Source organism: Nelumbo nucifera, chromosome 8, assembly GCF_055504915.1.
Source record: "Nelumbo nucifera cultivar China Antique chromosome 8, China Antique-T2T, whole genome shotgun sequence".
Classification (NCBI taxonomy): domain Eukaryota; kingdom Viridiplantae; phylum Streptophyta; class Magnoliopsida; order Proteales; family Nelumbonaceae; genus Nelumbo; species Nelumbo nucifera.
This window is the reverse complement of record NC_142656.1, coordinates 10207159-10225546: the sequence shown is the minus strand read 5'-3', so window position 1 is coordinate 10225546 and position 18388 is coordinate 10207159. Positions and strand designations below refer to the sequence as shown.

Below are 18388 nucleotides of genomic sequence, written 5' to 3'. Positions count from 1 at the left end.
GATAGATGGATGAATTAGTAAGAAAAGGAGAGAAGGGTCTGTTTGGTTTGCTTTTGGAATTAGAATTGGAATTGGAATGGTCTATTTTTATAATCTGTTTGGTTCAGATGAAAATTGGAATAAGCCGGAATGAGATCTCATTTTCAAGGGAAGGGGAGGGAATGACAATTACCACAAATTGGGGAATGTCATTCCACCAGAAATGAGAATGGGATTCAGATTCTGCCCAACCAAATGGTTGAAATCAGAATGAGTCAATCCAATTCCAATTCCCAACCCCTTTCCCACCAAGCAAACGGGCCCTTAATAATTCATTAATAAAAAGTGATAATGGAAAAAATCTTAAAAGTGATTGACTTCTTGAATTATTTTGTTCCATTTAAAAAAAATAACGAAAAATAAAAAACCAAAAAAATAAATACCCAATTAAAAATAAAAACTTTAAATAGAGAACGTACAACTAGCCCTCACCAGTTGGTTGTTACACAGAGAGAGTTATTTCCTAATAAAAGGGAAACCAAAGTGGTTGTGGGTTGTGAGAGAGTTTAAATAGACTCATATTTAATTTTTATTTATTTTTTAAATTCATAAAAACCACAAAAATTCTAAAGGTTTTAACTGTTCAATCCACCCTTAGAAATCTTAGTTCCATTTTAGGAGTGGATTCAATCTGACCGTCGATTGAAACTTAGCTCCACGCTTAGAATTAGAAATCTTAGAAATCTTAGCTCCACGCTGACCTCGGTTGAACCCTCGTTCTCCTTTGGATTAATTTGTCCCCCTACGTGCATGCATTAAGTATCATTCCGCGCGACTCCAAGTCCCCAGCGGTTCACCTCATCAAAATTAAAATACAGGGCCAATCATATCCCCCACATCATTTAAGCCCCGTGGGACGAGGGCAACCGACATGACCGTCATCGCCATATCCCATATTCAGTTACTGTTACGAGTATAACTGTTGACGATTCAGACTCGGTTTATGCTGGTACAACGCGTAAAGTTCAGCTTAGCGTCACAGTAAAAAAATTCTTTTTCCCTTTTATTAGGGAACCCGTAGCTCTGACACACTGACACTAATTATGAGTGAGACTCAGAGAGCAAGTAGGTCAAACTTTGTTGTTTTGTGCGTTTTTTCTACTGGTTCAGTGGGTCATGTCGGTCTACATTTTTAATATTTTTTTTTTCCAAAAAGAAACTTAAAAACAAAAAAAAAATATTAATAGAAGACCACTGAAGATCTAGCGGGAGCGGTCCTGCTGGATCACTGGCGGTAATCCTACAAATAGCTCTTCCTGTTCTTCTTCTCTGCCAGATCGACTCAAATTTGGACTTTTGAGTCATTCTGAAATTTGTTATTCTTTATTCTGTCCAATCAGAAAGCGGCACGGTAGAGCTCACACGGTTGAACCAGCGTGATCGCTCCCGCTAGATTATCATTCGAAGAAAAACGAGAACCAGTGAAAAAATAATGTAAGTGTTGCTATATAAACGGGATCTCCCCGCCCGTAGAGCTCATGACGGAAACTGCAGCAATTGAAAATTGGGTTTAACATTGTTAATCCCTTCGGCCTAGTTGCCAAAAGATTTCGATCCCTTTCCCGTAGTTCTTCTCTGCTGTTTCTTCTAGATTTTACAGTCGCCGTTGAGTCACCTATTCCGGCCTGTGGTACCTCACCAGCTCCTACTTGCCGGTGGGATTCCATAGAATCCGGCCTATAAAACGAACTCGGCTGTGGAGGACAGTGGACAGCACTCCCTGGATTCAGTTTGAGCAAGGTCAGAATTTCCGAAATTCCGGAACGAAATCAGCAGAATATTTCGGTCCAAACTGGGGAGGGGGAATACGAAAAATTTTGGGTGATATATAAGTAGATGAAAGTATTGGCAACAGAATCATACAAGCATCATCTGAAGAGTTGAATTGTTTTCCTGAAGACTCATTCTGTAGTCAGGCCGAAATTTCGTTCTGCACGAAACCGAATTTTAAATCCTTTCGGCACCCCACCACGTGGGTTTGCTGCCAAACAGCTGCTGCAGTAGCTGATTTTGATGTCGAAATGAGCTTTTCTGCAGTGAATTTCTGAATTGTGCTGCGGAGTTGAGCTTTTGCTTCCCCTTGTTGATCTGGACGACATAAGAGACTTGGGAAATTGAAGCACCTCGGTGTGATAAAGAGTGGGTTTAGGAGTCGAGCTTTTGCTTCCCCTTGTGCTGCGATGTCTGGAACTGAAGCAAAATGGAAAACTCTGCAATGGGTAGCAACGGTTGTGCTCAGCTTGCTTCTGGTTTCTGTGTTTGCTTCTGCAGAGCGGACTCTGAAAGACGACGCTTCAAGAAACAAAGGAACCGCAGAGGTTCATTCAAATTATCTTGTACAAATTAAAACTTTCATTTGGCAAGCGGGTAAATCAGGTTATCATCATGTGTGGCCTGTAAGTACAATTTCATGAGATTTAATTTCAATGTTTCCTTTGTCGACGAACTCCGGTCTCAATTGATGAATCAATCTATCAAGTATGTGCTTTTAACTAACAAGTATTAATTAATTATTTCTCTTTACAGCCTATGAAATTCGGGTGGGAAATCGTTCTTGGCACCATAATTGGATTCTGTGGAGCAGCGTTTGGGAGTGTGGGAGGCGTTGGTGGTGGTGGAATTTTCGTTCCCATGCTCACCCTGATTATTGGGTTTGATGCAAAATCATCCACAGCAATATCGAAATGTAAGACATGGCAGTTTGTCTACTACTCTGAAACTAGCTAGAACAATAATTAATGATGCATACAAAACTAAACAACGCCATATATAGACTCCGCCGGCCGGAGGTGAAGGAATTAAAAGTTGAAAACCCATCTCATGCTTGAGATATCACTTCCCTTTTTCTACTAGTTAGGCCTAGTTCTTCAAGATCCCATAACATTTCTGCCTGAGAATCCCCCCCTTGGTCAGTTCATTCTCTCAGAAGGAAAGGTACATTGAAAACATCTTCTAGTCACTCGCAGAGAGATTGAAACCTAGACAAAATACCTCGGTTTTCCCAAGCTGAAACCTATTGCGCAGCTGTCAAGCTCCTCTCCGACGAGTTGAAATTTGTATGAAACTGGAAGAAAACTGATGCATACAAAGTTTGAAGTGTCAAAACTGAATATTTTTTTAAATCAAGGTAGAGAAGTTAACTCATTTTTTATTAACCGTTTCATTTTTCTTCTCCTGCACTGGATTTTAAAGGCCCTGACAAATTAACTACTACCTTGACTTAACCCAGATCTAACCCGATCGAATTAAATTTATCTTTGTACCCTTCTTTTTCTGGTATCTCATTGGGTTTCTGAAATAGAACTTTGGAACACTATTGATGAATTTGATGAGCTTGGAAATGTGAAACCATTAATTGACTGTATTATTTCTTAGAATTTTGCTAGGTACCCACAAATTTCTGTCACGTCACTTAATGTCCTTGGAAGTAAAACCCAGTTAAACCTTTCAGAATTTACCATGTTTTTGACATGAACAACGTACCCACCATTTTTTTGCTTGAAGGATAAAAGGGAATTTCACCGATTTATGCTCTGTTGATCCCACCATACAGCAACAGTTGAGATTATAATAGTCCTGTTCATTTTTCCCCAGGTATGATCATGGGTGCATCAGCATCAACGGTGTACTGCAATCTCAGGCTAAGGCATCCAACTCTTGATATGCCCATTATCGACTACGACTTGGCAATGCTCTTCCAGCCTATGCTTATGCTAGGAATCAGTATTGGGGTCGCTTTTAATGTGATATTTGCTAACTGGATGCTCACAGTACTGCTAATCGTCCTCTTCTTAGGTATAATGGCTGTTTGAATTGAATGGTATTCTCCCTTGCTACATGTTTGATTCAAACTCAAAGAATCCTTGATTGACCATAGTGGTCGCAATGGTGCCTTCTGTGATTGATTACTGCGATTTTCAGGCTTGTCAACTAAGTCATTTTTCAAGGGCATCGAAACCTGGAAAAAGGAAACCATAAAGAAAAAGGTAGACCATAAATCCACCGTCTGTTTATAGATATTATATATCAGCTAAAGTCAACTTGATCTGAATTTGTTCTCGCTCCTGATGAAACCAACCTGTTTATCATTTCAGGAAGCTGCCAAGCGTCTGGAGTCAAATGGTGAGTTAGCTCATTCCTTCTGTTAACTGTCAGATACGCAACAAATTTGTTTCCTTCTTCCTGGAATTGATTCATATATATCTCCATATGTATCAGGTACCAGCAATGAACAAGTGGAACATAAGATTCCACCCAGTAGTACAAGCAATGGCCCTCAAAAGGAGACCAAAGAATCTAGAGAGAGAGAAGTGAGTATGCTATTTAAAGCTGTATTTATGCCTCCTAGGATTTCCAAGACTAAACTTCTATATCAAAACCAGGTTCCCATTCTCAAGAATGTCTACTGGAAAGAACTAGGCCTTCTCGTTTTCGTCTGGGTTGCTTTTCTTATTCTGCAAATTGTCAAGGTTCGCCTCTCTCTCCCTCTCTCTCTCTAGCTAGGTATGTAGGTGGGGTAGGTGTAGCCGTGTAGCTTGCTCATTATTTCTATCGTTATCCCAATGCTTCATTCAACGTATGAACTAACCGACGGAAAAACTGAACATGTTTGGAGACAGAATCACACAACAACCTGTTCGACGATATATTGGGTTTTGAACTTATTACAGGTACATTCTGTAGCTTTGGTCGGAGATGTTACTTCTCCTTGGTTTTACATTTTCAGCTGAACTAAATAAGCTCAGCGGAGTGGTGGCCCCATAGTTTCATTGTTGTAGCCACCACCCAGGAAAAATCCTGTTCAAGAACCGAAAAAGAAAACTCTTTCCCATATTTTGCAGATCCCTGTAGCCGTCGGTGTGAGTTTGTACGAGGGAGTTAGCCTGTATAAAGGATGGAAAGTGATTGGATCCAAGGGAGACAAGGGCACAAACTGGCGAGTGCATCAACTGATCCTCTACTGCTGCTGCGGAATACTGGCTGGAGTAGTCGGTGGCCTGCTTGGTCTTGGCGGAGGTTTCATTTTGGGTCCTCTTTTCTTGGAAATGGGCGTCCCTCCCGAGGTGTGCCCTCTACCTCTTTTTCCTTGTAGTAGCTTCTGAATCTGCTCTCTGATAAAAAAACTACAACAATTAATGCGATACCACTTTACGTGAAAGCTTCTTGTATTATCTTCATATGGCTTGAATAAATAATAATCCAGAGTCTGATCAGTTCAGAAAACCTGGGTCTGTGTAGGTTTCAAGTGCTACGGCCACCTTTGCCATGATGTTCTCTTCATCCATGTCCGTGGTGGAATATTACCTTCTGAAGCGTTTTCCAATTCCATACGGTAATCATCAAATGAACCCAAACTCCATGATTCTATTCGTATAGTTTGCTTAGAGCGACTGAATCAAGTACATATATCCCTATATATTAATTACTTGCTATTCATTTGGCAGCTCTCTACTTCACCGCCGTGGCAACTGTGGCTGCCTTTGTAGGGCAGCGTGTAGTGAGAAGGCTGATCATTTTATTGGGGAGGGCGTCTCTCATCATCTTCATTCTATCCCTTACAATCTTTGTTAGTGCAATCTCACTAGGTGAGCATCAATCTGCTGAAAAAAAAACAAGTGACAGAATAATTTATCTTTCAGTACTCTCAGTCTGATCAAAACTACGGCTTCTTTAGTCCTAATGGCTCTTTTGTTCTATTTAACAGGTGGGATTGGCATATCACGTATGATTCACAAGATTGAGCGACATGAGTACATGGGTTTGGAGAACCTCTGCAACTATAATCCTTAGTATTAACCTCTCTTCTTTTTGTATTAATTTCTTAATTTAGCTAAAATACTGAAGACTACCCACTCTAATATCTAACAACCACACTTCAGATCTATCTCCTCCATATATAATTATCTCTGCAGCCTACCCTTTAATTAATGTTCACTAACAATTACGGATCGATCAGCTCCTTTAATTTCCTTCTGTTGAGACTGGATGTAATGGCCAATGTTTGTGATTGCTAGAATACATTTTTGGCCCCATATATATATATATATGCAATGCGACTTCCTTCCAAAGTCGATAAGTTATTAGAATATCCATTAAAAACCCCTGCCAGTTAAAACTGTCTTCTATGGAATTAATGCTTTCCACAATAACCGTGATAATTCGATTAGGCTGTGTTTGGTTTGAAGGAAAAAGTAGGTAAAGGTAGGGAAACCTACATAGCCTCAATTGATAGTCTGATAGGAAAGTAGCACGACTCTTGATCGTACTATAGATCATCCTCCAAAGCTCTACAGACTTCACCATAAATAGTTGGAATTCTTTGCATCAGTGGAAGACCCATTACCATTCTCTTGAAGCTGGCCTGGAAGGCTGGAATTAATTAGGCTTTGTGAAACCTGTGTTTATCTATAAGCCAAGAAGATCAAGTTCTGTTTGGCCATGACCATGTCACATGGACCAGGCATAGATTGGCCTAGGGTGCAAATGGATCCGATCCGATCCGGATCCTATTTAGTACCCCTGGTCAGATCTTTGGATCGGATTTGGGTCATCCCTATCCAATCCGAGAAATCCGATCTGATGTGTTATATATTTATAAATATAAATATATATAATACATATATTATTTATTTATTTATAAATATATTATTTATATTATATTTTTATAAATTTATTATATTATTTATTTTTTATAAAAACATGTATGTATTTGATGAAAATAAGTATTTTTGTTTTTCTTTATTTAAATTGGTATATTTTAATTTCTTTTAATAATTTATTAGTTTTTAAAGAAAACAAATGGGATCAAATCAGATCTGAAAATTCGATAGAATTCGAATTCAAATTGAGTCCCATAGATCCGATCAAATCTTTGAATCGGATCAAATTCAAATATACCGATCCATTTGAATCCCTAGTTATATATATATATGTGCCCAAAATTAATTAAGCACCTAATGGATAATGATTCCTTGCATCAACCCTCCCTACCTTTACAATATTGCCCATACATTGACTATTGACGGCAACAGAAAAATGGGATTACGATATCTCAAACAGAAAATCTGACTAGCTTAGTGCAAAAGCCAAAAAGGATATATAGGCAAAATGGATGCCCAACTACCCTTGCATTTGAGTTTCATAATGCTTTTATAGTTATAGGTTATGTTTGGTTGCTATGTTCTTTTTTAACCCCAAACTTTACTCTAAGTGGAGGGGCAGCCACCTTAAAATTTTATTAATCAACCAATATCAAAAGTAAAGATAACTACAAGAGAAGATGTAACCTGCCTTGCCCCAAAGCCCCCACAACATTTGCACTTCCTATCCCACTCAACCTTGACTAGCAGCATTAAAAATAAAACTATAAACAATCTCAAACAAAGTAAAACATAGAACCCATCAATCAATACGCAAAACTGTGAGACTCATAGAATCCTTTTTCAAGGGCCCATTTGGTTCATTGGAATAGGGGTTTGGAACCATTGCAATTCCAACTGTTTAATTGGACAATATCAGAATCTCATTCCCATTACTGGTAGAATAGCATTCCCCCATTTAAGAGAATGGCCATTCTCTCTCCCTCCTTGGGAATGAAATCACATTCCAACTGACTTTAGTTCCAATTCCAATTTGATTCCAGTTTTGACTACAAACTAAACGGACCCTAAGAAATTCTTAAGCTCACAGGAAGACCTTGAAGAGAATTGAGAACCCGGTATCTCTTTTTATTGATATCCTAGTTAGTAGATCCACACAATGATTTCTTTCACAAAGAGTGTGATAGAATTTGATTCTCATGGAATATTGCACAGCTCTTTGACATCCCTTAAAATGTAAATATTATATCACTCCATGGAGCAGATGTCTTACTAATGAGAATGTCAACTAAACATTTATTATCACTCTCTACCTCCACCTCATTGATGCCAATACTAAAATAAAAGAGAAGCAAACCATCATAAAGAGCCATGCATTTGTATATTAAGGAAGTATCATCACCATAGTGTTATAGAATAAAACATATTCAAGGATCTCACTTAACAGTTTAAGCTTTTAAGTTGAATACATAGTTCTTTGAGATGGTACGAGAGCCACTTCAACCAAGTGGTTTAGTGTTCAATTCTCATCACTCCCATTATAATTAATTAAGTTTTAGCACAAGGTATGAGTGGGCTTGTGCTGTCCATGCTTCAACACTTAAAGCCCAATGGGCTTTCGTGTGAGGGGGCATGTTATAGAATAAAACCTATTCAAAGACCTCACTTAGCAGCTTAAGCTTTTAGGTTGAATGGTTCTTTGAGACATAGAAACTATGAAAGGCATAACAGAAAGCTACATTGCCCGTGCACGTAAAACAAAGGAAAACATTTCCTTGGAATAGTGTCTTAGGGGGTGTTTGGCAGCATGGTTGGTTTTGTTTTTAAAAACAAAAACAACTGCAATGTCATCTAAAACAATAGTTTTACTGATGTAATAGTTGTTTATATTTTTTAAAACAAAACTAACCATATTGTCGAACACTCAATGATTTCCTTGGAATAGGGTGTCTTAGGGGGTGTTTATCAACATGGTTGGTTTTGTTTTTAAAAACAAAAACAACTGCCATGTCATCTAAAACAATACAACTTTACTGATGTGATACTCGTTTATGTTTTTGAAAACAAAACCAACCATATTGTCAAACACCCACTTAATTTGGTTCTATATAAAACAGAGGAAAAAGAATGGTTTCTACCATTGAATATGAAAATGAATCATATTCCTAATTTTTCTAGTTCTTTGCTTTAGTTGGTGCATGAACATAGCCTTATAAAAGGCAATAAATCCGATTAATCCAATTTGAAGCTGAACTGAACCAACTCTGTTGGAGAAGATGGGGTCACTGTAACTTTGGAGGAGAAGCTCTAAAGCGCGTCTGAAAACACTGTCTTTAGAACGTTATTTGCCCCCACTCAGTTTCACTGAGTTTGCTATTGGGTTACAGGCAAATTCGTTCCCAGGATACAACAGAGCCTTGGGCGAGAATTTGCAACCAGCAAAGTTGAAGAGTCTCCAAAGAAACCTTCTGTGAGACTGTAGTAGACCGAACTGAGAGAGAGAGAGAGAGAGAGAGAGAGAGTGAGTGAATTTCGAAATTGTGTGTTTTGGAGTCTGATTCATGCTCCTTAAATAATTTGAGAAGATGCATGAAGAAAAGGTAGGTGCTGGTTTAGAGAAGGCACCTTGAACAGTCACAATTTCAAACATTGTGACTGTTTAAAAAGTAGTTAACAGTTAGTGACTATTAACTTTGAATTATGCCTCTTGATCACACCCGATCGAATCGTGACCGTTGATCTCATTCAACGGTGATCAACGGTCAGCAACGCACCAAAACCAAAGCCGCCCATCACGAGCCACGCGAGTGCGAGCAAAGTGCGCCTATAAAGCGCCTCATTGCGCCGCACACACACGCGCACACGCGTGCACGCACGTTGTGTAGTATTGAATCCCCATACTCTCCTCTACTAAAGGAGTGTAAATCAGCTCCTATTGAAATACTGAAAACAAAACTTATAATTATCCAATGTGGGACAAGTTCAAAACTGGGTTTTGTAAGAGAAAAAACAAATTTTCAATCAAGTGTGCAGGTGCAATTTCTCATGTAATTGATCAATCAAACCCATTGGATTTAATCTCTTATGAGATTAAAATCCAACAAACTCAGTCTCCAAACTCCTGTTACAAAACCAAACCCGTGGCTGACGATTAATCTATGCCCAACCATTATCCGAACAGGGCCCCAAATCCTCTCTCTCTCTCTCTCTCTCTCTCTCTCTCTCTCTCTCTCTCTCTCTCTCTCTCTCTCTCTCTCTCTCTCTCTCTCTCTCGTTCTCTTCAACTTTCAGAGACTAAATGGGATTTCCTACTCACTTTTCCTACTCATTTTCTACCCGCCGTGAATTGCACCCACACATCTCTATCATGAATTGAGAGATGTGAACTGTAGAAATCTGAGTTATTCAGAGACCGACCACCTATCACCTTGTTCATGCATGCTTACGGTTGGAAAACAAACTTGAATGGTAAAGAAAAATAAATGTGTCAAAGACGCATCACCTTCTACCATGAGAATGCCACCCTTTTTTTCTTAGTCAGACCAAAAAAAGACTGAAGTGGTCCATGATATAATAATGGATATGGACATCGAATATAATGGAATGATGAAATAGGATTCCATGTAACCGACCCATTTAATTGGATAATGCTTTCATGATGATGATAATAATGAAAAGCTTTGTTTTGCAAAATGGCAGTAAGCAAGTGAACTAAAACTTTTTGGACCAACAGAATGAACGTAGCCTAAAATCACTCAACTGTCTATAAGGCATTAAGACTTTTGAAACCGACGATTGTTATTCAGTTGACTTTTTTGTGTTGTTTAGAAAATCAGACCGGACCGGGTGGTTGAATCGTGACCCGGGGTTTGGTCTATCTTAATAATTGAACTTGCTTAAAACCTGCTGAAAATCGATTAATCGACTGGTTGAATCGGAAAATCAGTAAATTAGTATCAGTTTCATGAAATCGCTCGGATTCATACATAAGTGAAATTTTAAAATGTTAATAAGATTTAAACTCAAAACCTCTTATTTTTATAGATTATTTAATTAATAATTATTATTATATATATTACATTATATATGTTACATCATCATGATTCAACCCCGATTGAACGTTTGACCCATAAACCTTTTCCTTTTTTAGTTCTATGCCCGATCCGATTATCTGAACATTTTCCAATATTAGGACTCAAATGTTACATTTAGATGAATGGATCCCACCACGGCCACACACACGGTTGAACATTGGATGGTTGGAATTAAATGTGTTTCTTTATTATTATTTTGTATGAGTAGGAAAGTGTTGCAGTCGAGCTCACAAATGGTTTCAGGTGAAGAATGTCAATTTAGGTGATGGCTGACATGATATCTTGTTCACGTTGCTGGTTTTGGGTAGTTAGCGCCAAAGTATTTAATATGTGTGAAATGAAACGAATTCCTTCTCTCGGGTGGGAACTGGGAAACCCCATTAGGTGATGAATATCCTGATGAATCTCAATCATTCCATCAATGGCTCATCGGACGCATTAAATGAAAGCCCATCTACTGGCCCAGAAGCCCGACACCCCAAGTCCAAGTGACCCATTGAAAAAAAAAAGGCCCAACTCTCATGGAACATAGTCATTTTATTCAAAGAGTATCAATATTTTAACAGATTTCTCATTCTTGTGCCAAAGAATAACGTATAGATCCGGATAATTAAGGTGATTTTGAATGGCAACGGGAAGGGTTTGGGGTGGGGATTATATTCTCCATTCTTGACCTCGATTCTCATCAAGAATAAAAATTGTCCTTATCCTCGACCCCTGATGAAGACAAGTTTCCCATAGGGACCCAAATCCTCAAATTTTTTTACTTAAAAATATTTTTTGAAAAATAAGTTTACTTAACATAAAAGGAAAATTTTAAAATATAAATAATATTATATATAATATATATTTAATATGAATAAATTTATATTCTTCCTAGTGGAATGGCATCCACTCATTTGAGAAAATGGCCATTCCCTCCCTCTCCCTTAGGAATAAAATCTCATTCCAATTAATTCTAATTTCCATTCCGATTTTTGTCTAAACCAAACAAAATATAAGAATAGACCATTCCAATGCCGGTTTCAATTCCAATTCCAATTCCAATTACAAACCAAACAGACCCTACAAATATTTTCACGTTTCAAGATTTGAGTCAACACATCTCTCTTCGAATGGTATTAACCTTTAAAATTGGCCACATGTCCTAAATCTCCTTAGTGTTTGGGTGGGATTCAAAAATAAATACATATGATATGATATGCATCTAATAATTAGCATATTTTGAACCTTGTGTGACATATCGCAATTTATGCCACTCAAAGCCCATCCATTTCATGTAGCCCCTTAGGTGGTGTTTGGTTTAAAGGAAAAAGTAGGGAAAGGAAAGGAAATACAAGAAAATCTTTACAAACACTGTAAGAGTTTTCCTACCTTTCTTTTCTTTTCCTCACATTTTCCTTCAAACCAAACAAATAATTATTGAAAGGCATTTCCTAGAAAATAATGTAACACCAAAGTTGTTAATGGCCAGCTGGGCTCAGCTAAAGACAGCATTCTATTTCAAGCATACAGCGAATTTTTTGGAGTGGGCTATAGCAACACTGTCATATCATTATGCTCTCTTTTTTTTTGTATTATTCTCTTTAAATTTTTATTTGTTGATTTTAGGGTTTTACTATGATATTGGGAAGACGTGATATCATACAAAAATTTAATCAATATCATAAAAGCAGTAACCAATTCATGAGAATGGGGTTAGGGTGTACGTGGATCAAATCTGAATTAAATGAGGTAATATCTGAATTCAAATCTTATTAGAAAATCCGATATTCGAATTTAATTTGATATCTGGCGGATGTTGAAAATTAATATTCGAATTTGAATTTAACTAATTAATTATTTTGGGTTATTAATAAATATATAAATTATTTATATAATTTAATTATTATATATATAATTATATAAAATATTGAAATATTTTATATACTATATGTAAGAATTAAATAATCAGTTGAATTTGGATATTTATTAAATTGAATCAATTCATATCTGAATTCAAATTCGATTAGCTATTTGATATTAATAAGATATCTGAATTCAACCGGTTAGATATTTGAATTATCCAAATTCAATTGAATTATGTCAAATCTCGATTTTGAAGTCAGATTTTCGAATACCGTTGACACCCCTAGGTGGGGTGGATTTTATTGGCCAAAGCTCTTCAAAGTATCATGTATTTCTGGTAGCATAGTTTTTTCCATTTTTAAGCCTTCTACTTCTACCAAGTCACTCCTTACTAATGCAATCATTAGTCCTTTGGGATGCATTTGTTTCTAATTCGTTCTTTTCTAGTCTCCTCACTCTTTATTGGATCTCCTACCCACACCTCATTATAGTTATAAATTGGGAACATCTCCCATGTTTGCATGTTACCATTCATGGGAGATATTCCCAATGTGCAGCTGTAATGTCATGTGGGTAGGTGTGAGCAGAATTCTTGTGGGCAAGAGATCTGAATTGATCTTTAACACCCTATCTCAACCATAATCAATCATTCATAGGCATGCCATCTAAAAACCTTATAACCAATCAATTGGTATCATAAAAGTGGTAACCAAGAGGGGCGGATCCAAGGGGGACCCAGGGGAGTCATGGTCCCCCTATGGTCCAAAAATCTCCTACTTGTGATACAATTTTCCATGTAAATTTCCCCTCTCCCCCACTCCTCAACCCAGTCAATGGTGGGCCCCCCTATGGGCCATTCCTAATCTACTTTAGGTTTTGGCCCCCCTCATGAAAATATCTTGGCTCCACCCGTGATAACCTTTCTTTAAGGACTTTAAATCTCCTATAAACATAAACATGTATATTTGTCTATAAGGCTACCTAATCAATAGCAAATACACCAGTATTCCATATAGGGGTGTCAATTGGACTAGATTTCGTCTAATTTGATCCAGTCCAATGCGAGTCCATTATAAATGGATCAGGTCCAATCCAATCCAATAAATATTTTGGACTGGTCCAATTCAATGTCTAGACCGTCCAAATTGTTCAAATTCGTTTTGATTTAAATTGGTTTCAATCCAAATCCAGTCCATTTAACACATATATTCTTATCTTATATCAATGGACCAGATATTCTTAATCAAACCTAGTCCAATATAAATTTATTATGGATGCATCAAGTCCAATCCAATCTAATTAATATTTTGGACCAAATTGGTCCAATCCAATATGTTGTTGGTCTGTCCAATCCATCCAAATTGATTTTGACTGGACGGGATCCAATGCAAAACCGGTCCATTGGCACCCTTACATACACATGAGGACCAAATATTTTCAAGTATTTTTATTAGGACTAATGATTAAAGTGGAGAGAATTACCTACCATCGTGGTGTGATATCATGCCTTTCCTCTCTATTATGAGACAGAATCTGCTCCTCACACAGGGCGCCTCACACCGATCTCATACGCACATTCTACCATGCATTGCGAACATCTCCCGTATTACGGTGGATGTGCATGTGAGGCGCCCATGTGATGAGCAGATCCCGTTCACTCTATTATAGCCGGATCCTCTTGTGTGGGAAGTGAGCCGGGCCTAAGTGCATTGTTTTAAAGGGCATTAAATGATCCATGGGCTGCCCGCGCATTATAAATTTCATCCAACGGCTTTATCCGGTATCGGATTTGGAGGGAAGGTGGAGAAAAGAGATGACATCACTGAACTTCTTCCCTTCTACTTCCACTTCCTCTCTGAAAAACCCTCGTCTCAATTCCACTCCATCCCTCTCTACCTCTAGAAATCCTGATTGCATCGTCGCCAGCTTCGATCCTTTAACAAGAAATCGATATTTTAAGCAAACCCAACTAACTTCTTTCTTCAAAAATCCTAGTTTCCTAGGGTTTAAGCGCTTTTTCTATCCAGGAACTCGCTTGAAGCGGATCGGATGCAATGGAGCAAGAGAGTCTACCGAGGGGACCAAAAATCGATCTTTGAAAGTGGTGAATAGCAATGGCGGCAATGGGGATGGCGGTGGAGAAGATGGTGATGATGGTGAGGCTGAGAATAAGAGGGGACTCATGCCAGAATGGTTGAATTTGACCTCCGACGATGTAAAGACTATTGTTACAGCATTAGCTGTCTCCCTTGCTTTCCGGACTTTCATTGCCGAGCCTCGATACATTCCTTCCTTGTCCATGTATCCGACATTCGACGTCGGAGATCGAATCGTTGCTGAAAAGGTAGCTATTTTTTCTGGTCATTCTTTGGCTATTTCCCCTGTTGACAAGCTTGGAGTTTTCTTTTCATTTTTTTCCCCGGACCATGATAGACATGGAAATGGAACCTTGATATAGCCTCAGAAAACGAAACCACTGTTCAAGAAGTAAAATGGGGTTGTTTAAAACATTTAGGAAGAGTAGTGCGGATGAGGTTTTGCCGTTTTGGTTTCTTCTCTTCAATTATATGACAATATCATCAACTTAGGAAGAAAAATAAAAGTATCTCTGCAGACCAATAAAGTATACAAGGAAAAGTCCTCGTAAGAGCTACGCCTCAAGGGCTCAACCATGCTTTATAGATCAGAATGCAGTCAGAAAAATAGCTTACGGGAATCAGAACCTCTAAACAAGGACTCGCCCATAGAAAAGTATAAACTCTTAAAAATATAACATGTTGTTAAAAGGTCTCTAAGATCATCTTTGTTACATAATCACTTTTCATATGAAAAATTGCATTCATTGTGTATAATGGATATTCATCTATGTTAAATAAGCAAGGAGAAAAAGAAAAATATCACATGAAGTGTCCTTCAAGAATCTATGGATTGATGTGTGTCTAACATGGACACTTCATCCATTTAAGAGAGTCCATGCAATGAAATGACTCCAAAGGGCAGATTCACTTTTGGATCTGAAGGAACCTGTGGGAGTGAGTTTAGGGGTAAACCCTGTCAGGTTTAAATGAGGGAGAGTTTATTGAAATGGTTTGTGTTTATGTACCAACGATCAATTCTCTGGTACTAATAAGAAAGGCTGGTCTAAGGAAGCTGAACCTTATTCCATTGGTTATGAGAAGAATTCAATAGGCAAGTGGAACACAATACAAAAAAAGGCCAGAAACACAAAACTACAATGCATCTAACAAATGACATGGATTCTGCCTGCTTTAACACTAGAACTATAGATAACCATAGAGGAGCCTCTTGGCTGGTATAAACCAAGTTAAATTGATAGTAACTCTATCATCTTATGTGGTTTTCAATTAAAAGTTTGAAGGTTTCATCCATAACGGATGTTTTTATGTGGATACTTTTAGGTTTCATATTATTTTAGAAAGCCATGTCCAAATGATATAGTAATTTTCAAAAGCCCGCCAGTATTGCAGGTAAGAACAGTAAGTGATTGAAATTTCTACAATCCAAATCCGATATATATTATTTTAATAATTGGTTTTTACCCCACAGGAAATAGGATATACAGAAGAGGATGTCTTTATTAAACGAGTTGTTGCCAAGGAAGGTGATGTTGTGGAGGTAAGTTTATCAAAATCAATAAAGGCAGTGCTTCAGATGGTTGCTCGGTCAGTAATCTTTATGATTTTTTCCTTTTTTACATTTATTTATGTTATGACCAGGATAAACATTGTTGACTGCCTTAAGGGAATTCCATTTGCTATGAGTAAAAGGCTTACGAGCATGGCAGGATTTCTCCCCAGAACTGAAGTGTCATGTATTAATCTGCATCTTTTTCAAACTTATGATAGCTTTGCACGGTGTTATCAGACTTGGGATGTTGACTTGTTTTAGTTATTGGGTCACAGGTCAAACAATTCAACCTTGCAGTTCGGCCACATGACTTGCTAAAATAAAAATGTGGAAGTAAAAAAAGAAAAAAAGAAAAAACAGCAGTACTACCAGATCGCCTTTTAAGCCTACTTTACAACATGCTTAAAACAACAAATATTATGAGTTATAGTACCTACCAACAAAGTTATTTGAGGGAACTCAGACTAAGTCAACATCTCTAATAACCTAGCATTTCAAGAACCATGTTTGGTTTCAGTTCCCAGTCCAAACAGCTCAACCATCCAGTCAATCCGAGTCTTGCAATAAGGCAATTGGTTTCATGGTCAATGGCTATAAGTGCTGAAGTGCGTAGATACCTGGATTCAGCAAGGGCATGGCTGGACAAGGTATTGGATATGGAGAATCTAGAAATTGCATTTTCTATTGAACCAGAATTTTCTAGCTTGCCATTATTTTTGTGTCTCACCAATTTGTTTCAGTAAATTACATTCTCTAATAGAAATGGTTAACATAATCGAAGGTGTTTTAAGCCCCACAGCGTTTTTTTAGCCATTTGTTCAACTACCTTTAAGTTACGTTCATCTTTCTAACCACTGAAAAAAAAGCATGTTATATTTATGAAGTCACTTGGGAAATGCAAGACAAAATACACAAATGATGTATTTCCAGGAATTCACTTTGTATATGATTGTTTAGTATGGCTTGTGATTCCATACTTCGATGTGACCTTATATGACAAGGATTTTCCATTTTCCAAAGACATTTTTAGATTTGCAAAGAAGTTAGAATCTGATCACTGGTAATTTTTGCTAATGCAGGTTCACAATGGGAAGTTGCTAGTAAATGGAGTTGTCAGGAATGAAGATTTCATCCTTGAGCCACCTTCTTATGATATGACTCCAATTGTATGACTCAGTCCTACATATTTCTGTGCCTCTGCCCCGCTTTCACTATATAATACTTACAATTTCAAAGAATATCTACTGTTCAATCGAACTGTACTTGTTTCACGTGTCTTATCTGCAAAATAGAATACATGAACAAACTGTAAATTTCAGTGAAAAGCATAACTGACCTGCACTTTGTCATGCTGCAGCAAATACCTGCAAACTTTGTATTTGTGATGGGTGACAACCGCAACAATAGCTATGATTCACATATATGGTAGCAAATTAAGTTTGGGTTTCTTTAATTCCACATTTTCCAGCTTTCATTCTCAAAATCTTCCCATATGCATTTTCTTTTAATTGAGTTGAATCACTCATTCATTCCTGTATACAGGGGACCTCTTCCTACCAAGAACATCATAGGAAGATCAGTATTTAGGTATTGGCCATTGACAAGGATTGGTAACACAGTTCTTCAGCAGGGCTGTGCTGATGAGCAAAGCAGTCCTGCACCAGAATGAGGACTTTTGTTGGGTCACTGTTGCTGTGTTCTTCAGGTTGGATGCTAGTTGCTCAATTTTTTCTTGCAGAGTTCTGCCTTTCATTGGGACGAAAGAAGCCATTTATTTTCTGAAGCAGGCTTCTTCCAAGACCTCTCTTTTGTCATGATGCGGATGGTCCTTGTATATTCATGTTTTTCATTATTTAGCAGGGATATGCCTATTTCATCAACCTTTTGTCTGTCATTGTCACCCATATTTTACTGATGTACTTCATACTATAGAGTGAATCCACCTTGCTTATATGCCCACTCATGTAGTATACAATGGATTGGAGCTGAGCCCAATATTTTGATATTCAAGCTCGCCAAAAAAAGCATAACGCTCGAGCTCGACTCAAAAGCTCATATCTTCGAGCTTGGCTTAGTTTGAAAGTCAAGCTCCCTATAAAAATAAATAAATATATATTGATAAAGTATTATACATATAAAAAATTATTTTTTATATAAATA

The 18388-nt window shown here is 37.6% G+C and overlaps 2 protein-coding genes across 3 annotated transcripts; both read left to right on the top strand.

Annotated features, from left to right (window-relative positions):
- Nucleotides 1-1516: 1516 nt before the first annotated feature.
- Nucleotides 1517-6107, top strand: LOC104592186 (sulfite exporter TauE/SafE family protein 3-like). Its single transcript, XM_010251411.3, has 12 exons — nt 1517-2435; nt 2566-2725; nt 3634-3834; nt 3961-4025; nt 4134-4161; nt 4258-4349; nt 4422-4508; nt 4659-4709; nt 4881-5102; nt 5278-5371; nt 5484-5624; nt 5744-6107. Exons 1-12 carry the CDS (start codon nt 2220-2222, stop codon nt 5827-5829), a joined length of 1443 nt encoding a protein of 480 aa, XP_010249713.1. The 5' UTR covers nt 1517-2219; the 3' UTR covers nt 5830-6107.
- An 8182-nt stretch (nt 6108-14289) lies between these two features.
- Nucleotides 14290-18187, top strand: LOC104592185 (chloroplast processing peptidase). Of its 2 annotated transcripts, XM_010251409.3 has the most exons (6): nt 14290-14924; nt 16000-16068; nt 16148-16216; nt 17308-17394; nt 17586-17653; nt 17771-18187. In XM_010251409.3, exons 1-6 carry the CDS (start codon nt 14316-14318, stop codon nt 17895-17897), a joined length of 1029 nt encoding a protein of 342 aa, XP_010249711.1. In that variant the 5' UTR covers nt 14290-14315; the 3' UTR covers nt 17898-18187. The 2 variants fall into 2 exon arrangements, with proteins under 2 accessions (XP_010249711.1, XP_010249712.2); XM_010251410.3 differs by lacking the exon at nt 16000-16068 and having other exon boundaries at nt 14320-14924.
- Nucleotides 18188-18388: the final 201 nt, after the last annotated feature.